General features: G+C 56.9%; 1 protein-coding gene across 1 annotated transcript; it reads right to left on the bottom strand.

Moving 5' to 3' along the window:
• Positions 1-11,060: 11,060 nt before the first annotated feature.
• On the bottom strand, positions 11,061-14,328 carry IBSP (integrin binding sialoprotein; the record flags this gene model as incomplete). Its single annotated transcript, XM_084266797.1, has 6 exons — positions 11,061-11,728; positions 12,019-12,120; positions 13,722-13,775; positions 13,947-14,018; positions 14,140-14,190; positions 14,275-14,328. The coding sequence occupies 6 exons, from the start codon at positions 14,326-14,328 to the stop codon at positions 11,153-11,155; spliced, it is 909 nt and encodes a 302-aa protein (XP_084122923.1). The 3' UTR covers positions 11,061-11,152.
• Between the last annotated feature and the right edge of the window lie 7,165 nt (positions 14,329-21,493).

Here is a 21,493-nt window from a genome sequence, read left to right as displayed (position 1 = left end):
AGGATCACCCAGACTAAATCCCACAGGGACACATCCAGGTGGGTTTGAATGTCCCCAGAGAAGGAGACTCCCCAACCTCCCTGGGCAGCCTGTCCCAGGGCTCCCTCACCCTCACAGTGAGGAGGGGTTTCCTTGTCCACCCTCCTCTAACTAACAGCAAAAGTGCTGGGGAGGCAGCCACGTTCCCAATCTCCAGCCAGCCAAGCCTAGACAGGAGAGCTCAGGAAAGGCAGAGGAGGCCCAAGGACACACATCCCCACTCACACCCTGCTGGTGCTAATACCTGCAGTGGTGCTGGCCCACAGCTGAGAAGACAAAACTCCCACCTTACTCCTATGGTCTCAGCACGGGGTTTGCAGAAGGGCTGGTGCCTGGGCCAAGAAGCTGCTCACAGCCAGCTGCTCCCACCCTGGAAGAAACAAGGAGCCTGGGACAAGGGGGCTAAATACCCACAGGCTGGGCTCAGCAGGTTTCCTTAATGAGGGTGCTGCTGCAAGATAATTCCCTGGAAAAGCCCCTGCAGCTGTGTGTGTTTTGGGGGAAGCACCTAATCTAAGCTTTGCTCAGCTGGCCTGCTGCTGCAGACCCAGTTAGGGGTCATGGCTCTCCCCTTCCTCATCTGGCTTGCACAATGCAGGGGGAAGCTGACCCCCTTTTCACCCAGCACCTGCTTCCTCCAATGCTGCTTCACCTGCCAGCCCCCCATGCCAAAACAGCCTGAAGAGAAATACACTTAGGTGAAACCTGAGGGGTTTCCACCTCCACAGCCTCTGCAGAAAGCCATCTGCACCTCACCTCGGGTGCTAGGAACCAGTGACAGCCCACACCAGCAGATGGTTCTCCTCTAAATGTTCACCTGGATAAACAACCACCTATACTCATGGGGCCATATCCCCACCATTGGTATTTGTAAAGGGAGCTGGGATTTTTTGGGGCACTCTATGGTTTTGGGTACTCCAGTGTGCACCCAAACGTACTCCCGTGTGCACAGCACTTACAGGATGAGAAACCTTTCAAGCACTTCAGCAGCAACCTCTGCCGTCCCCAGCTGCAGAAGCGCTTGGTGATAAATCACTGCTGCCCTCTAGTAGAGAAACACATGGGAGCAGGAGGTAAATGCCATATATATATATATATATATATATACTGAAGGTCTAAATTAAAGTTTTACCCCAAAATACACAGCTCAGCAGGGCCAAAGAGCCCCAGAGGAACACCTCCCGGACCTGGTGACCAGGTCTAGCCAGCTGTAAGCTTGCTGTGGGTGTTGGGGTGCAGGGGGAGCTGCCCTGGCCACCTCCCACCATGCCAGCACTTCACTGCAAGGACAATACACCTCCTCGATTGGCTCCGATACTCCAGGAAAGCCTTTCACTGGGAAAGGCTTTTTGTCTGTGCAATACCCACTTTGTGCTACTTGGCAGGTGAGTTTTGGAAGAGCAGAGCCAAATACCTCCATGGTGGTGAGGAGAGGACTCAGGAGAGCATCCCAACATGCCATGTGCCCCAGGATGCACAGCCAGAGTCATGGCACAAATATTCTAGGCACTTGGACATCAGCCATGAGAGGAGGTAGCGCTGGTTTAGAAGTGTATCCTACTGATCCCTGGACTAGATGGGTTTACTCCTGACCTCGCTGTTTGGGCAGGCTTCCTGGAGAGCTGGGGGAAGCAGAGGGTGTAGCAGTGGCCGTCCCTGCACAGGGCATCATTCAACAGGCACAAATTTTTCTTCCACTAGATGGGGCCCAGGCCTTGGTTATGGGTGGTGTTTAATGGCACGGCCAAGGATGAGGTCAGGACTAGCGATGGAGGTGGCTAAGCATCATGCCCGGGCACCTGTGGGGCTGCAGAGCTGCTGGGCCCAGCCCTGTTAGCAGCAAGACCCCCAAAACCAACCCCTTCCTTTGCCAGGAAACAGCAGATGCCAAGCCTGAGCTCCCTGGAGCATCTGTCTGGTCCATCAGCCTTGGGGTGCCTGTACTGTGGGATTCCCAGAGTGAGTCACCCAGCCCGCTCTGCCAGCAGCCCCCTTCAGCTCTGAGCAGGGTGGGCTGGCACAGGACGCCCATGAGCTCTTGGGGGTCTTGTGAATGCTGCCCCATGCCCAGGAAACTGCAGGCAAACCCCAAATCAGGGCTGCCCAAACCTCCACATCCCTGCAGCGCTGGTGTGGGGCCTCATGCCCTGGTGTGGGGCACAGTGGGCACGCATGATGTGAGATCCTGTCTGCTGGAGAAGCACCAGTGAGATACACCACGGTCCCCTCATCCTGCTCAGGCATCAGTCGCCCGTGCACACCCCCTATAAATCAAGTCTGTGGCCACAAATGGGACCTACCCCTCCTTCCCCACACATGAGGCCACGCAGGTACATCGCATCGCTGCCGCCATAGCCACCCCCCCACCCCATCTGGGAGTCCCCTCCTGCACGTGCCGCAGGCGGCACCTCTCCCAGCGAGGCTCCACACCGCTCCCACCGTGCCATCTGCTGCGGCACGCTGCCAACAGCACCCTTTTTTAGCAGCTTCTCAGACAGAAAAAGCAACCTGCAATTGCATAAACAGTTATTAACTTCAGGCACTACCGGCGGCACGGCTCCGGCCTGGCGAAGCCCAGCCTGGCTGGCGTGTGGGGGCCGGCAGCCGGAATGGTGGCGGCACAGCTGAGGTGTCACGGTGCTGCTGGAAGGGCAATGGGGACAGCAAGTGCCCTGGCAGCGTGCTGGGGGGAGGTGATGGGGGATTCCTCTCTGGCAAAGATGGATGAACTGAGGCAGGAGATGATCTGTGGGGCTCCTCAGCAGGGATAAACTGCCTGGGGAGGCTGGTGGGACCTGGCAGGAGCCCCGTGGGGTGTAATAGCCCAAGGCGGGGTATGTGCAAGGCCAGTTGGCCAAATCACAGCCCCAGAGGTGCTGGCTGGGACAGGGATGAGCTGGGGAGGGAATCCTAGAATCACAGAATCCCAGACTGGTCTGGGTTGGAAGGGACCCCAAGGAGCACAGAGTTCCAACCCCCCTGTCACAGGCAGGGCCACCAACCTCCAGGCCTGGAGCTACACAAGGCTGCCCAGGGCCCCATCCAACCTGGCCTTGAACACCCCCGGGGACGGGGCATCCACCCCCTCTCTGGGCAGCCCCTTCCAGCCCCTCACCACTCTCTCTGCAAAGAACTTCCCCCTAAGATCTCATCTAACCCTTCCCTCCTCCAGCTTCACTCCATCCCCCTTGTCCTGCCAGTCTCTGCCCTTTGAAAAACTCCCCCCTCAGCACCACCGTGCTGGGGACTCTGTCCTCCCCCTCAGCACGTTGCTCATGTCAAAGCAGCTTCTTGAAGTCCCGCCGCGAACACCAAAGTGAGTGGAGCCTTTGGTAGGGAAATGCCTTTTATTTCTCCATGAGGCCTACAGGAAGTGAGGCTGGGAGGCCAGAGGCTTCCTCTCGCCGCCTGTTCCCTCACTTCACATCAGTGCACGAGCGATGCTACCCTACGCCGTGTAGCACAACTGCTCTTACGTGGCTGCCTGGCACAGCAAGCCCGTGTGTCACAGCCCCCCCACTCCCCACCCCTCAAAAGAACAGCAGGATTGCATGAACCAGTGATTTGTGTTTCCTGGGCCGCAAAGCACCGCACAAACCCCCAGCAATACGCAGCGTGCCCCTCACCCGGGCAAGAGCAGCGCCTGTAGTGAGGATGCTGTGCAGGGGGGGTTGGCGACATGTGGGACCCCCTGACTCTACTGCTGGAGCCCGCCAGGATGGGCGCCGGCAGCCCCTCAGAGGGTCCCCAGGCTCCGGTGGCCGTGGGGGTGCCCTGGGGCTCACCACCCCGAGGGCCGCCGTCCCATCTGTCGGCTGTCGCTGTGGCTGCCCAGCTCCCCCTCAGAGGACTGGCTGCTGTCAGCACCCACAAAGCCCGTGTAGTGGCCGCGGGGGCTGCCCCCCGCACCGCCGAGGCTATAAAAGGCCCGCTCGCGGACGTGGAGCTCGTTGGCGCGCTTCACCTGGTCCACCCGCCTGCTGTGGCCCAGCGCTGCGAAGGTGCCCATTGCCACAGCTCCTGGCCTCCTGCCACGGCGCCCAGGGAGCCGGCCAACCCCGGTCCCTGCCACTGCCACACCGGCCTCGCTGCTGCGTCCCCGTCCCTGGCCTTCGCTTGCCACCGCCACGCTTCCCCTGGCTCGCCCAGCCTGTGGAGGGAGGCCAGCCCCTGCTCTGGTGGCATGAGGCCTGCCCCCGACATCGCTGCCATGGCCCTTCACCTGGGCCCCGCTTGGTGCCCAGCCACCAGCTTTCCCACGTGGGGACGGCACTTTGTCTGTCCTGGGTTGCTTGTCCTGCCCTGCTCCTCCCAGCTGGCCCCTCACCTCCAGCTTGGGCTGTCTGTCCCCATGGGGCTGAGGGGTGGCTGCTCCAACTTCCCCGCTCGACCCTCTCCCTGCCGCAGGGCTCTCGCTTGCCTTATGGCCACTGGCTATCCCCAGGGCAGTGGTGCAGTCCCCCTCGCTCACGCTGGGGGAAGCCATGGTGGTAGCCATGTGGATGCTGGCCCCCTTGGCTGGGACAGCACCTGCAGTCTCTTTGTCACCTCCCTGGCGAGGGGTGGTGACAGCCGGGCGCCCTGGCCTCCCCGTGAACCTCTGCCCCTCACCTCTCACCTCATCATCAGTGTCCCCATGGATGGCGGCCCCTGTAGGGACAGTAACATCATCACCAGTGACTCTCCGGGGGCTGGGAGCCACTTGTTCTTCTCTGTGGCCAATGGTGGTGGCACCATCCTCATCATCTCCTGTGGGATGACGAACCCTGGGGCTGGTGGTGATGCTGTCCCCATGGCTCGGGGTGGCTGTGGTGGCCAGGCTTTCAGGTTGCCTGTGAGCAGGGATGTCATCGTTGTCGTTGCCACTGTGTGCCACAGTCATACCCAGTCCAGGCAGCGGGCTGCTTGTTCCCGCGGTGGGGATGCCATCGTCCTTGCTGCCAACAGCAGCACCAGCCTGGGTGGTTTCTTGCTCCCCTACATGGATGTTGGCCCTCCCAATGAAGATGTTAACCTCGTCATCCTTGTCTGGAGAGATCTGGGTGAAGCTGGTGGCCTTCCCTGTGCTGCCTGGCTTCCCATGGGTGACAGAGATGCTGGCTGATTCCGGGATGTAAGCATATTCATTCACACCTTCAGCATCAATTTGGACATCCTCCATCTTCTCAGTGACAGAAGCATGAGCAGTGCCTCCCACCCCTGTGCCCTGCATGACGCTCTCTTGCCCTTGGACAGGGATGGTGGCCTCACCACTGCCCTCATCCCCAGCCCCTCCGGTGGCAGGGGCCCTCTCCCTCCCAACTGTCATGACCTGCTCCACTGGACCCCCCCCAGCAGCACCATCATCCCTGTCCTCACTCCTGACACTAGACTTATTCCCCACCATGTCCTCACTGGGCTGTCCATCCTCGGGGAGAAGGGAAACACCACCATTGACCTCAACCACCAAATCCAGGTCACCACTGCCCTCTGAGCTGGCCAGGGGGAGACCTGCGATGCCGACACCCCCATGTGCACGTGTGCTGGTACCCGGGCGAAGACCATGAGCATCCCCACCAACGCCTGGGGCACTGTGGTTTTTGTCCTTGAGGCCAGGCCTGTTCTCAACCGCACTGGTGCTGATGTTGTCACCTCGCTCCAGGGATGTCTGGTCATCTGTCAGCCCCAACCTGGCATCGTCCTTGCCCAGCCGGTGACCGGGGACAGTGGTGTGGCTGTCGGCCTCTTCCTTCTGCACAGTAGACATGAGGGAGAGGTCAGGGCCTGCCCCAGGACTCATGGGCCACAGGCCCCACCATGCCACCTGGCTGCCTCCTCACCTTTATCTGCGTCTGGTTCTTCCGTGTGGAAAACGAGTAGACGTATTTGAACATGTAGAAGCCGTGCTTGGCATTGCAGCCTTTCAACAGGATCTGGTGGGGAAGAAGATAACCCAACCCACAATCTCCTTATTAAACGTGATGGCAGCAGGGTCCCATCAGCACACGCTGGGGCTCAAGGGCAGGAGGTCGCTCCCAGCACCTCGTGGCCACCAGTGTGGGCAGGGACCTGGGTAGGACATGTGTGTCCTGAGCTCCAGGGTTTGGTTTACCCCGGGCTCCTTGCTTTCAGGAGCCGCAGGTTGTTGGGTTGGGGTTTCTTTTAGCAAGGTAGCTTGAATAAACCACCTAGTTGATGGTCCTGCAGACATGAGTGATGGGAATGACCACAGAATCACCAGGTTGGAAAAGAGCTTTAAGATCGAGCCCAACCGTTCCTGTCCTGTGCTGACCCATACCCCTAAGTACCTCATCTCCCCGGCTGTTAAACACACCCAGGGGTGGGGACTCAGCCCCCTTCCTGGGCAGCCTGTGCCACAGCCCCACAACTCTGCCAGGGAAGAACTTTTCCCTCCCAGCTGAGCTGACCCTGCCCTGGCACAGCTTGAGGCCATTCCCCCTCGTCCCATCTCCTGTCCCCTGGCTGAAGAGACCATCGCCCACCTCTCTGCACCCTCCTGGCAGGGCAGTGGAGGTGGGGAGAAGGTCTCCCCTCAGCCTCCTCTTCTCCAGGCTGAACACCCCCAGCTCCCTCAGCTGCTCCTCAGAGGATTTGCCCTCCAAATGATGGAGGCATGGTCATGATGGTGACCAAAGCTTTGGAAGGAGAGCAGCTGCCTGCCAGTAGGCAAACCCAGGGATTTTCTTCCACGTTACTCCTCTGAATTCTGCTACCGATGCATTTCAGGCTGACACACCTTGAAAACAACCCCAACCAGAGTTGGGTCTGGATCTTTTACAACCTCACCTCTGGGAACACCAAGCCCTGGGATGGGCAAGAGCAGGGAAGCCTTAGCTCATCCCACTTTCCCCCTCCCCTGCTCTTCATAAAGGATGCTTAGGTGCAAAGAGAACACCAGTCTCTTTTTCTGGGGCTCTCTGGGATTCCCTCTAAAAGCCTATTTTTTTTCCCCTGCACCCCATGGGGTCCAGATGGGGAAGTGGGGGCGACCATACCCGGTGCTGTCCCATGCAGTTCCCAGCAGCTCTTCCAGGCAGCGGTGGTGGGACCTACAGGAAGCAAAACACAAGCAAGAACCAAGGCATCAAATGCTGCACCAGCATCCAGGCAGCTGCCAACACCTGCTGCTGGCCACCCACCCAGTTTAAATACCTGGGGCCACCACTCACACCAACACTGCTCCAACTCATGGCTGGGAACTGACTGCAATGGGATCCTGGAGCTGAGGATTCCCAGTTCTTAGTGGGCAACTGAGCAGCAATGCCAGTGCATGCTCACAAGCTTCCAGCTTCCCAATTCTCCTGGTATTTTGGAGTATGTATTAGCCAGTGCATCCCTCAGAGATGGGAGACATGGAGGTGGGAGCATCCTGTGAGCTCCACCAAGCCATGCCAGGGCATTTATGATGTGCCAGTGAGGGAGACAGCCCCATGGAAAGGACCCTCTGGTCTCAGCAAAATGAGCCACTGGAGCTCCCCAGGCCCCTCTGGGAGGGGCAGAAACACCCCCCTGATTATTAAATTACTCCCAGCTTATTCCATTCATGGTGAACAATGTCAAAGGCTGGATTACAGCCCCAGTTATGCAGAGGAGCATTAGCCAACTCTCTTCTGCACCACTATACAGCAAATCTCTGCTGATTTATCACCTGCCCCCCACAGATTTTCACCCTGGCTGTGCATTTAGCATCCTGGGTGACAGTGATGCAAGGCAACAGTGACTACTATCCTGTTTCTCTGAGTTTACTATTTGTTTTGGTTATACCTGTCTAACTTTCCCATTTTCTGACTATAACTGCAGGTTCTGACCCGTTCCCCGCATCCCTGAGATGAGCATCCTCCCCACACCTCCCTGCCTGCAGTTCCAGTGTGGCTGTTCCCAAGCCAAAAGCTCTTGCCAGACCCCACATCCTCAGAAATCAAGGAAAAGAGCCACAGTGACCCAGCCTGGCCCATGCACAATGCCCTAACTGCTGGATTAAAGGGATGTGCTCAGGCACCTCAGTGCTAATACATGAGCCAGCACCTCAAATCCCCGCCTCAAGCCCCAGGGGTGCTAGATGCAAGCACAGTTCTAAGTCCCTGCTGCCAAAAGCGTGCTGGGATGCACTGGGGGAGGCACCCCATGCTGTCCAGAGGGAGTGGTACTCACGGGTGTGGCGAGCGCTGTGTTGAGCAGGCACAGGCACAGGCACAGGAGTGCTGTCTGCATCTTGGGCAGCTCCTGGGTCCAGGGGCACAAAGCAAGGAATCACTGGAGTTTTTCTGCTCAAAGCCTGCAGTCCCTAACAAGCCCAGTCAGCAGCAACCCCAAACCTGCTGTCCCAACCCCCCCATACCCATAGCAGTGACCCCCCCTGCTTTTCCTAGGCCCGTAGCATCACTCTCCCTCTCTGCAGTCCAGGTAGGAAAGGTGATGCTCTCGCTGCGTGCCCGCGGCAGCAAGGTGAGGACACGTGTGTGGCCAGGCAGCACTGAGTGGGCGCTCTGATGCTGGGTGTTAGAGCTTCCTCCTTGGCAGCTCAGGTGGGTGTTCCCAATAAAGGACCACCGAAGCTGCTGCTTGAAGCCACACAGTCCTAAGCCCGGTTTAACAGGACCCACGTGCCATTTTCAACAGCAGGAGATGCTCGCAGGGAAAATGTCCTGTGAGCATCCCTGTCAGCTGATAATCCTCCACCCCAGCTTGGGTGCAGGGGTCCAGCCTGGAGATGATTCTTCAGCCACCCAAGTGTTACATCAGGGACCATCAGGAGGAGGTCTGTGCACAGGGATCAGCAGTGCGAAGCAGCGCAGGCTGGAGAGCCGCGTACACCCGAGGCTTGGGATGCGTCCCCATCCCCACCGCGGCGTGGGGGGTGATGCCCTGGGCAGGGAGAGCAGAGCCAAAGGGCTGGGGGGGAGCGAGGGTAGGAAAGCTCAGTAAGAGGGTTACCTTTCGCTGTCAGAGGCAGGTCCCAGCGATGGAGCCTGGTGGCTGAGCCCACTTTCCTGAAATTTAAAGTTGGCCCCGGGGCGTGTGGAACCAATCAGCTGCTGCCCAGGGACATTTGTCAGGGCTGGCAGTGCCCACAGATAACCAGGGGGAGGGGGGGGGGGGGGGAGAGTAATTTCCAGCTAAAAATGTGTTTGCGGTGGAAGGCAGCTATCAAATGTTCCACCTGGCTGGATAAACAGAAAAAGCAGGTTATAAATATCTGTTCTGACAGGGAAATTGCCTGATGATTAGCATAGATCTTAGCGTGGCATGCAGCCAGCCAGGTTATTGATAAGGATGGGGGGGTGCAGTGCTCACCCTGACCAGCATGGGAAAGCTGGTGGGGCTATGGAAAAGGAAGGGTGATAACCTGCCCCTGCAGCAGGCACAGCCATGTCCAGCACCATGGGGTCGGCACTGGCCATGCTGAGAGACTCTGACACACTGTAGTTCCCCCAACACTTGCTTTTTGGGTTTGAACTTGACCCCCCCACCCCGGGCTAAGCCTGATGTGAGTTTATTCACACACTGCTTGCACGGGTCTCTTCAAGCCCACCCTTAATGTGGGAAGGTGCTACAGGGATGCTCGCCGTGTACGTCCTCTCCTCCTGCCCCCCTCTAGGTTCGGCGATACGCCGGTGGCCTGTGCCGACGTCAAGGTGGGGAGACAGGGGGCTCCCCTTCTGTGCCCAGCCTGGCTCCGCTGCTCGCTGAGGTAACGGTGACAACAGCTCCCATCCCACACACCTCCCTGCCCTGCCCCAGCCTCCAGCAGCACGCACGGCTCTCACACCGATGCCAAGAAGTGCTTAAACCATCCAGCCTCAGGCAGGAGCGAGCCTGGGAGCCAGTGGGAACTCGCCCTGTCCCTCCGCAGCCAGGGAGCTGGCGTGGGTGCTGCCCCACGGGTCCCCGGAGCAGCATCCCAGAGCGCCTTGGCTCAGGGAGGCAGAGCCTTGGCTGGGTGCCCGGGGGGGCTGACGCACGCGGGGCCAGGCTGGGTGCCCCGTGGGAGTGGGACCCGGCCGCCACCAGTGCCGGGGCCCTTTGTTTCTGCTGGTTCCTTGACGTCTTTGGGCAACCCCCCGGGGATGCGGCTCTTGCGTGCGTCCCCGTCACTGATTGCGAGGGTGCCACTGTGGGGATTTGGCCCCGGGGGTGCCCACCCTGGAGGCAGCACCCCATGACACCCTGTTTTGTACAGTGGCCAGCAGCTTCGGACGATAAACTCGTTTCATCTGGAGCTGAACGTGGGTTTTCCTTCCAGGAGCATGAGGGCAGCACGGTACCTGTCGGATCCCACATGTGAGGGCTTCTCCTAAATTGGAACCCAGCAGGATTTGGTCCTTCCCCATCCCTGGTGCTGAGCCCCAGGTGGGCCGCTCTCCCCTGGGCAGGAATGGCACGCCAGGCATCCCCCCAGGCATCCCCATTCCTACCTTGCCCCGGGGATCGAAGCTGCGTGGTGGGGAAATGTGAAGCCCTCGGTGTCTGAAACACAGCTGAGGTGCTCAGCCTTGGTGGGACCCCCAAGCCCAGCACAGGGATGCAGAAACAAAGCTCTCATTACAGGGGGAGGGATTTACCTACAGCTAGGGATGCACAGAAAGAGAAATTAAAGTCATTACCTTAATTAATATTGCCCGATGCATGGTCAGGCTGTGGGAGCTGAAGACACGGCCAAGTTACTGCCCCCCACGTATTGCAAATTCACGTCAAGCCTACATGAGATGTGGCAGTGATCCCTAAAAATGCCCTTCCAATTTTTGGAGGGGAGTCTAGGGATGCTTTCCTAGTTAAGCCTTTCTGTCCCTCCACCCTTCTGTGCAGAGATTTAACCCTGAGCAGCATGAGCACCTGTAGCCCCTCAGCACCTACTATAAGCACGGTGCCGCTCCGCTGACCCCAGGAAATTTGGGAGCCAACCTTCTGTCCCCAAGGAGCTGAGTTTGGTTGCTTTATTTCATTTTGCTTTGCAAGATACAAAACAAAGAAAGAAAAAAAAGCCTGGGGTGGAGGCAGCACACACCCCAAGCTGCCTGGCATCTCCTCTGGTGCACCGCGGCCGCAGCGAGGTTCCTGAGTGGGATGGGGTAGGTGGGGGGGCAGCACCCAGGCCGCCCCCTTACCCCGATTACTACTGGGTGTAGTAGTAATCGTGGCCATACACGTCATAGCCGTGGCCCTTGTAGTAACCGTACTCGTCCTCGTAGGCCCGGTAGCTGTCCCCGCGGGCGTACTCGTCCTGCTCCCCGTAGCTGCCAGCGGTGGTGCCTTCATCCCCCCGGCCATGGGCCCCAGCTGTCACTTCATACTCCCATTGCTCCCCGGCTGTGGTGGCGTCCGTGGGTCCCCCGTCTCCTGTGGTGGTCGCCTGGGACAGCCCCTCTTCCACGGTGGTGCTGGCAACTGTGGTGGCTTCAGTTTCCTCCTCCTCCTCTTCCTCTTCCTCTTCTTCTTCCTCCTCCTCTTCCTCCTCCTCTTCCTCAGCCATGCCAGTGCCCTCCTCAGCCACTGCGGTGCCGTTGCCGTGAGGTCTGTCTGTCCCATTGGTGGTGTTGGTGCTTGTGCCGTTGATGCCATTCTCATTCTCAGCTACCTCTTCTTCCTCCTCCTCCTCTTCCTCCTCCTCATTCTCATCACTGTCTTCATTTTCGGAGTCATCCCCCTTGCCAGCCTTTCCTCCCTTTGGGGACCCTTGGCAGCCCTGGCACTTGTGCAGGGGGAATAACGCAGCGTTAGCTGGGTGCAGCTTTTCATGCCGTGTGGCACAGGGCAGGCATGGGCACAGCCAAGCATCTCCCCCCTGCCTGGCACCTTTTTGGGGTGCCCCTTCCAACCCTCCTGCCAGGTCAATGCCCAGCTGTGGGCACCCTGTGCTGCAGACCCCCAAGCAAAATGGGGTGAAGGGCATCCCATGGGTGCAAGCAAGCATGCAGTGAACATCCCCACCACCACCACCATCACCCATGGATGCTCTCCTCCGGGCCCCCCAAACTACACCTGCTGAGGGGATGCAACATCTCCTCCCAGCCCACCCTGGCTGTCCCCAGGGGCTGCTCCGGTGGGATGGCCAGCTGCCTCAGTGCCAGCATGGGATGTCTCCTGCAAGGACAAGGAGAAGACAGGGCAGGGGGTCAGCAGTGGGAGCAGAGCGCAGCCCTCCCAGCAGCAAGGGGGGCACTCAGCATCCCCGCACAGCACTGGGGTGCTGCTCCGAGTTTCCTGCTTTCCCATGGGTCTCCCCTTGGGATGCGATGGAGAAGCTGCAGCACGGCAGCCCAAAGCCATGCAGTTAAGTGGCTGGAGTCGGGTGTTCCTGTCCTGGTGATGTCTCAGTGGGGTGCACTGCAGCCCCCTCCCTCCCCCCAAAAAAGGCAATGAATAATCCAAAACGCCAGCAGAGCAACCACAGAGGAATGGGGGGTACAACCCCCCCTGGGAGGAGGAGGAGGAGCTCCTTGCCACTGGTGAATGAACCCAGCAGTAGTGGGGAGCACAGGGGGCACAGCCAGCCCTGCCCTGGGCTATCCCGCTGCTCGCACGCCAAGACCAAGGACACTCACTCTAGAGCTTTGGGACAACTTGGACACTTAAAGATGGGGGCATCTGATGCTGGAGCAAACCCAGGCTGTGCTCCTCTCTGCCAGAGGAGCCACCAAATTGCTCAATCCCCCATCTAGCAGCCAATGCAACAGCGCTCTCTGCACACCTATAAGTGGCCTTGGGACCTTTCCATTGTGGTTTATCTGGTGTCCTCTGCCAGCAAAGGCACGCAGCATCTCTGCCAGGGAACAGCCACCACTCCCACGGCTGGAAACGAAGGAGGCAGAGCCCCAAATGGCAGCTGCATTGCTGCCTATTGCTCAATTTCTTCCTTGGGAATGAAATTCCCCCTTTGGCTGTCTCATCCCAAGGGATATACTCAAATCTATCCCTTAGTGATCACAGTGGTGGAAGAGACCAGTCTCTATTGAGGCAGAGGAGGCAGAAAGGGGTAAACAGGGCACCGGGAGGTTCCAGGGCTGCAGAGGCATCTGGAGGATGGGGACCACCCCATGCTGCACCCCAGCTGGGTCTCCAAAGGGTCTTTTAAGACCAGATGCTCAAGCTTACCCTCCTGTTAAAAATATCCCTAAATTAAACATTCAAATCATTAAATTAAATAACAAAGATGCAATTAGACCTGACACATAGGCTTTCGAGCCTGTGGGATCCCTGTCTCAGGGTTAATAACCTCTGGGTTATTTCAGAGACCTTTGTAATCCCCGGGGTTTAATTTTGGACCTGGGTGGCTCCTGCAAACACAGCAGTGCCCAAGCTCCTATGGGCAGGACAGACAGGAGCGGTGAGACCAGCCGGGCTGGTACCAAGGTGCATTTCCCCATAGAACATGGGTTTGTGTCCCTGCTTCTGCCATCCCATTCTTTCCCAAGCCACTGCAAATGGCAAGCTGGAAAGTTTGTCTCAGGGTTGTCTGGTGCATACCCTGCCCATCCTCTTTCTGGAAAAATCAAAAAAAAAAGGGGAAAAAAAAATCCCAACCCAAAACCATAGTAAAGCCCAGAGTAGAAAATCCAGTCGCATCCAGAGCGCGAGGCTGTGGGTGGCCAGTGGCCACCAACGCTGATGAGCCAAGAACAAAACTAAAGAGAGTTCCCAAGTTCCCATCTTTGTTTGGAAGGCTTCTGGTTTGCTGTACTCACCCCTTCTTCCTCCTCCTCTGAGCCGTCCCCCTCTTCCTCTGATGAGTCACTGCCCTAAGGAGAGGGAAAACTAGCCAGGCTGATGGGTCTCCACTGGTGTCATGAGCATGATGATCTCAGCCCAGAGGCAGAGAGGGTGCAGATTGCTACCCCAGCTGATATTTGGGCTGGTATCTCTGTATGTGATGGGTGGTGGAGCATCGGCACCCCCTCCAAAACACCCACCTGGTACCGTCGCTGCAGGGGATGCGCGTAGGCGTATCTGTACAGGTAATACCGGTGCCTGTTCTTGAACACCTACCAGGAGAAGAAGAGGGGTAAATCCCATCAGTCTGGGGGTTCAGGCACAGGAGGGACCGAAATGTCCTTGTCCTTGAGGCCAGCGCTGCGTGGGGCTGGGGGGAAGGGGAGACCCTACCGCGTTTTCTTCGGAGTCATCCGACTTGTACTGCCGCAGCCAGCTCTTGACCTGGGGGGGAAGGATGGGGTGGGTACGTGCCCCACATCGGCCCCAGCAAGACTGGGGAGGGTCCCCCCACTGCCCGGCACTCACCGAGAAGGCACATGCCATCCCCACCAGGCAGGCAAAGACCAGGACAGTCCTCATGGCTGCTTGCTCTAGAACAATCATAGAATCACAGAATCCCAGACTGGTCTGGGTTGGAAGGGACCCCAAGGAGCACAGAGCTCCAACCCCCCTGCCACAGGCAGGGACACCAACCTCCAGGCCTGGAGCTACACAAGGTTGCCCAGGGCCCCATCCAACCTGGCCTTGAATTCCCCCACGGATGAGGCACCCACCCCCTCTCTGGGCAGCCCCTTCCAGCCCCTCACCACTCTTTCTGCAAAGAACTTCCCCCTAAGATCTCATCTAACCCTTCCCTCCTTCATCTTCACTCCATCCCCCTTGTCCTGCCAGTCTCTGCCCTTGAACAAGCTGATTCCCCTCCTGTTCCTCTGCTTCCTTCAGGGACGGGAAGGCTGCAGCCTTCTCTTCTCCAGGCTTGATTTTCGTCTCGAAAGCATCACTACCCCAAACCACAGAGGTGTTTGTGTCCACATGGGAGAGCTGTGAGGAGAAAGCCTGACCTCCCTTCATCATCTTTCAGTAGGGTCACTCAACCCCTCTGGAGACCCTGGGAGCAAGCGGGGAAAACCAGCCCCCAATGGAGATGCAACAGGAAGAGCGGTGGGAGGGCTGGATACCCCCCTTCCCAGCCCTGCAAGCTGCTCAGGCTCTGTCCAAGAAGCAACCACCTCCCCTGGGGATCACACCACTGGGTGTGATTCTTCACAGAGGAAAAATAAACAAGCAAAGAAATAAATGAACATAATTGGCTTCTACAGGCTCTCGTTTGCAAAAATAGCAAGGTGCTGGCATGAGGAACTCCCCAGGGGCATATCTTGGGGGGGAGATTTGGCTCTGGCCAGGTCCAAAGCTGTCCCCCCACCCAGCACCAAAGCCTTCTCCATCCAGATCCCAGCAAGGAACGTGCCTGACCCTTCCCGCAGCGCCCCAGCCTCCCCCTGGGGAGGGATGCTGCCTGCATCCCCCCGGACTCACTCAGCCCCACTGACCTTCCTTTTCCCTTCCCTTTTCCCTTCCTCTGGTGAACCCCACCACCAGCTGTGCCGAGCTTTGAGGGGGGAGCTGTTATCACCCCATCTTCATTTAACTCCAGCTAGAAAACAACTGACCATGAGCATTTTTCCCTGGCCACATGGAGAGGCTCCGGATACTCACTCCCTCCACCTGCCAGTCTCACGAAGAGCCCCAAGAGAAGGCTTAAAAACCCCATCCCACCCTGCCAACAAGCTGAACCTCCCCATCCCCATGGAAAAAAAACAAAGCCCCAGCAATGCACAACCCAGCTGGGAAAAGCAGGAACAACCTTACCCAGACACAGCACCGACGGCTACCGGCCGAGTCAGCAAGCAGAGATTTCCTCCCACTCCAGCCCTGCCGGGATATAAGGTCTATTTTTGCCCCCTCCCCCCCCCCCTCCCCAAAACCAGTCACCGCCCTACCCAGAGTGATGCCAGCCCACCAGCGTACGCCAGAAAACCCCCAAACTTCAATGCTGGCAGATTTGGTGCACAAACATAGCACCCCCAGCTGCTGCCAAACCCTGGGGAGGTTTGCACCGCGCCGCTTAATTGTGGGTCTGGGCTCTGAGGGCTGGAGGGTATAATAACCCTCTGGGTTGGAATTAAAATAAATATTGGGAAATCTGTTCTCTTGGGGGGAGGGGGGTGGTTACCTCCCTTTTTTGGGAAATTCTGTCATTGTTTTTTTTTTTGAGAAGACAAAAAAGACCAACCTCAGAGGCCCACGGTCACTTGGGCATTGCTGCTGGATTGAAAGAGGCTGAAGCCAAGCCTGTGGCTGTGGAGGAGAGACAGCAGAAAAGGGGACTCAGATACAGGTATTCCCAGTCATCCTTTGGGAGCCCCAGTGATGCTACAGAACGCATCTTTGTTCCCAAAACCAGGTGTTCCCCTGGCTGAAATCTGGCTCTGGATGGACACATCCCCAGCACAGTGGGAGGACTGCCTGGGGTGAGTGGAGGGTCTGGCGTCTGGGGAGAACAACCCCAGGTACCACTGTAAGCTGGGGACTGGGCTGTTGGGGAGCAGTGTAGGTGAGAGGGACCTGGGGGACAGCAGGATCACCATGAGCCAGCAGTGTGCCCTCATGGCTAAGAAGGCCAATGGCATCCTGGGGGGTATGAGAAGGGTTAGGAAGTCATGAGAGGTCCTTCTCCCCCCCTGCTCTGCCCTGGTGAGACCCTTGTGTCCAGTTCTGGGCCCCTCAGTTCCAGAAGGACATAGAACTCCTGGAAAGAGCCCAGCCAGGGCCACCAAGGTGATGGAGGGAGTGGAACCCCTTCCTCATGAGGAGAGGCTGAGGGAGCTGGGCCTCTTTAGCCTGGAGAAGAGGAGACTGAGGGGTGACCCCATCAATGTCTATCAATATGTAAAGGGAGAGAGTCAGGAGGCTGGAGCCAGGCTCTGCTCAGGGATGGCAGCGACAGGACAAGGGGCAGCGGGTGCAGCTGGAGCAGAGGAGGTTCCATGGGAATGTCAGGAGGAACATTTTCCCGGTGAGGGAACCCTGGGACAGGTTGCCCAGAGAGGTTGGGGAGTCTCCTTCTCTGGAGACATTCAAACCCACCTGGATGTGTCCCTGTGGGATTTAGTCTGGGTGATCCTGCTCTGGCAGGGGGGTTGGACTGGATGATCTTTCCAGGTCCCTTCCAGCTCCTAATGTTCTGTGATTCTGTGATAAAATAAAACAAAAATAGAAGCAAAAGCCTCACCCTCGTGGCCACCCAAAGCTCAGCAGGTTCTGTGGTAGCAGGGGATGGGGGCATGCAGGGACACCCTTTCCCTATCTGTATCATTTCCTCCTGGGATCCCAGCTGTCCAGCTCTCCAGCACAACTCAGTTCCCTCCTTCCCAGATCCTTCTTGCAGTCCTCAGCAAAAGCCCCTGGTGGCTTCTGCGACGCTCCCGTTCAGGGGCGGGAAGGTGGAAGCCTTCCATGGGGGACCATGAGGCACAGGTCAGCTGCTGATAAAGCTATGGCTATTCAGGGCAGGAACATCCACTTTACCTGAGCGTTCAATGTTTCTGCTCAAAACCAGGGGCTGCACTTGCCAAAAGCCTCACCCACAGCCAGGGGAGCCCAGTTTGGAGCCTGATTTTGATCAGGAAGCAATGGATTTCCAGTTAGCCTGATTCCCAGGTTAGGGCCAGGAGGACAAAGCTTTTGTTGTTGTTGTTTTGTCACCACCACCTCAACAGGTATGTTGGCAGGTGTTGGTCTCTTCTCACTAACAACTAGTGACAGGACAAGAGGGAATGGGTTCACGTTGCACCAGGAGAGGTTCAGATTGGATATTAGGAGAGATTTCTCCACTGAAAGAGTGGTGGGACAGGCTGCCCAGGGAAGTGGTGGAATCAGCACCTCTGGAGGGGTTCAAGGAACAGGTGGATATGGTGCTTTAGGACATGGTTTAGAGGTTACGGTGGTGTAGGGCTGATTGCTGGACTTCACAGAGTCACTAGGTTGGAAAAGACCTTTAAGATCATCGAGTCCATTGATGATCTTGAAGGTTTTTGTCCAACCATGATGGTGATTCTATGGTTCTATGGTCACCAGGAGTTGCTAACACAGAGAATCATAGAATCCCAGACCAGTTTGGGTTCGAAGGGACCTCAAAGCTCATCTAGTCCCACCCCCTGCCATGGGCAAGGACACCCTCCACCAGCCCAGGCTGCCCAAAGCCCCATCCAACCTGGCCTTGAGCCCTGCCAGGGCTCCAGGGGCTCCCACAGCCTCTCTGGGCACCCTGTGCCAGGGCCTCCCCACCCTCAGAGTAAAGAATTCCTTCCTCACATCTAACCTAACCCTGCCCTCGTTCAGCTTGCAGCCATTTCTCTGTGCACATCACATGCTTTCAAGGAGGGAGAGGTCCCTTGCAGCCCCCCTGGGGTCCAGCAGCCCTGCACCACATCGGGCAGCATGCTGGAGGGGCTGAGCTGTGCCTGTCCCACGGGCTTCAAAGCCAGCTGTGGCACTGAGAGGACACGTAATTACAAGGGAGGCCTGGAGCTGGCTGTGGCTTTGGGCTGGCGCCTCGGCCAGGAAAATGCACACACACCAAAAAAAGAAGGGGGGGGGGGAAGAAGAAAGAAAGCAAAAGAGAAAACAAAACAAAAGGAAAGATTAAAGAAAAAAGGGAAGAAAATTTTTAAAAAGGAGAAGAGAAAAACAGAGGAAAAATTGGAAAGGAAATGCAAAAGAGAAGAAAGATAGCAAAAAGAGGAAAAAAGAGGAAAGAGAAAAATAAAAAGGAAAGGAAAAGGAAAAAAGGAAAAAGAAGGAAAAGGAAAACTGAAAAGGAAAATGAGAGGAAAAATGAAAAAGAAAAAAGGAAGAAGGAAAATTGAAGAAGGAAAAAGGGGAAGGAAAAAGAAAAAAAACCCCTGGAAATTAAAAGGAAAACTGAAAAGGAAAATTAAAAGTATAAAAAGGAAAAAGGAAAAGGAAAAGAAAAAAGGAAAAGGAAAAGAAAAAAGGAAAAGGAAAGGGGGGAAGGAAAAGGAAAATGGAAAAGGAAAAGGCAGCCATGCAGTTTTCCAGTGCCAACGCAGTGGCCTCCAGTAAAGAGAGCCACCAGCATCCTGAGGGACCGCTGTGGCTGGGGTGGCTGAAGCAGCTGCTCTGCTGGGGGTGCTGGGGGGGGCCAAGACAGAGACCACCCCCCCACATTTCCCACTGCCCAGGCCTTCCCAGGCTGCCCCACACGGCAGAGCAGTGTGGCTTTGAGCCCGGCTTTGAGCTTCGATGTCATCAGCGAGGGGCGCAGAGCGTGCTGGCGGGAGGTGATTTTTAATCTAATTAAAGGGCAGCTGCTCCAGGCTGCTCAAAAACGGAGACAAGTGACTCTAAAAAGGCATCTTTCACCCAAGATCCCTAAAAAGCACCAGGATAATTAACGTGTGCTGAAGGGCCTTGTGCAGCCAGCACCTATCTTTAGCTCCTGGGCCGTGGAGTGGGTGCTGCCTGGGCAGGTCATTGGCTGCCTCATGACAGGGACATGGGCAGGGAATTCGGCCACACATGTTGGGACAGCCATAACAAATGTCAGAGAGCATCACATCTCAGGGTTGGAGCAGTGATCTCTTAATGTCCTGGTGGGTGACAGGTTGGCCATGAGCCAGCAGTGTGCCCCAGGGGCCGAGAAGGCCAATGGGATCCTGGGGGGCATCAAAAGGACCGTGGCCAGCAGGTCAAAGGAGGGGATCCTACCCCTCTGTTCTGCCCTGGTCAGGCCTCACCTGGAGTGTTGTGTCCAATGCTGGGCTCCCTGGGATGAAAAAGCCAGGGATCTCCTGGAGAGAGTCCAGCGGAGGCTGCGAAGGGGATGAAGGGCCTGGAGCATCTCCCCTGCCAGGAAAGGCTGAGGGAGCTGGGGCTGTTCAGCCTGGAGAGAAGCAGCCTGAGAGGGGATCTGATCAATGGGGATCAATAGCTGAAGGGTGGCACACAGGGGGACATGGGCAGCCTCTTCTCAGTGTCTGTGGGGACAGGACAAGGGCCGATGGCCTCAAGTTGGAGCCCGGGAAGTTCCACCCCAATGTGGGGAAGAACTTCTTCCCAGTGAGGGTGAGGGAGCCCTGGGACAGGCTGCCCAGGGGGTGTGGAGTCTCCTTCTCTGCAGAGATTCCAGCCCCGTCTGGACACCAACCTGTGTGACCTGTCCTAGGGACCCTGCTTTGGCAGGGGGCTGGACCCCATTGGCTCTTGACCCCTACAATTCTGTGACTATACAAGGTTCTGTGAATGCTTTGGCAACAGCTCCAGCTCTCCAAGGTGGCAGGGCTTGGAGTGGTCACCCATTTACCCCAAAACAGCATTTGGAGTCTGTTATGAACAGAGATGGCAGGACAGGACCTGGCAGCCTCATGAAAGGATCTTGCCTGTGTAGGTCAGCACAACATAGAAAAGGTGACAGCAGCAACCCCCCAGCTTTCAGAAGCACCTTGAGATGAGTCAGGCGTGCTGCGTGGAGCCCGTGCATGCAAAGCCAATCGTTTCCTTTAGAGTCATAGAGTCATCAAATCTTTAAGGTGTCACCTCCAAGATCATCAAGTCCAACTGTCTGGCCAAGGCCAACATGGCAACTAAACCATGTCCCCCAGTGCCACATCTAAATTTGTTCTGAACCCCTCCAGACTCCCCAACCCTCCCAGGAAAGAAGTTCCTCCTCATGGTTAGGTGGAGCTTCCTCTGCTCCAGATTGTGCCCATCACCAGTTTGTGCCCATGGCCTCTTGTCCTGTCCCTGGGCACCACTGAACACAGACTGACCCGTCCTCCTGAGCCCACCCCTCCAGGGTTTATCAGCACTGGCAAGTTCCCCCCTCAGTCTTCTCTTCTCCAGGCTAAAATGTCCCAAGTCCCTCAGCCTCTCTTCATAAGAGAGAGAGAATCATAGAATGATTTTGGTTGGACAAGAGCTTCAAGATCATCAAGTCCAACCATCTATCCAGCCTTACTGGGTCCAACACTAGACCATGCCACCAAGCACAACATCTACTCTTCTTTTAAACCCCTCCAGGATCAGTGACTCACCCACCTCCCTGGGCAGCCAGTTCCAATGACAACCCTTTTAGTAAAGAAATTGTTCCTAATATCCAATCTAAACTTCCCCTGGTACAACTTCAGGCTGCTTCACCTTGTTCTGTCACCAGCTACCAGGGAGAAGAGTCCAACCCCCACCTCACCACAGCCACCTTTTAGGTTGTTGTAGAGAGTGATGAGGTCTCCCCTCAGCCTCCTCTTCTCCATAGTAAACAACCCCAGATGTTCTAGTCCCCTCAGCATTTCCATAGCCCTTTCTTGTCCCCTCTCCAGTAGCTCCCTGTCCTTCCTGACCCAGGAAGCCCAGACCTGCACACAATATTCCATATTCCATACCGTATGATGTCATGCTCAGCATGGGGGAAGAAGAAGGAAGAGGGGCTTTGGAGTGATGGCGTTCACCTCCCCGTGTAACCCTGTACGCGTGACGGAGCCCTGCTGTCCTGGGGACGGCTGATGTCCTGCCTGCCAATGGAAAAAGTTAATTCCTGATTTGCTTCGCTTGTGTGTGCACTTGCTTCACTCATTAAACTGTTCTCATCTCAAACCATGAGGTTCCTCACTTCCACTCTTCCAATTCTTCCCCTCATCCCACCAATGATTCACAGAAGGGTTGGAAG

Source organism: Gallinula chloropus (genome assembly GCF_964237585.1).
Source record: "Gallinula chloropus genome assembly, chromosome: 7".
NCBI classification, from domain to species: domain Eukaryota; kingdom Metazoa; phylum Chordata; class Aves; order Gruiformes; family Rallidae; genus Gallinula; species Gallinula chloropus.
Note: the sequence above shows the minus strand (reverse complement) of the source record. Positions and strands in the feature narration are given on the sequence as shown.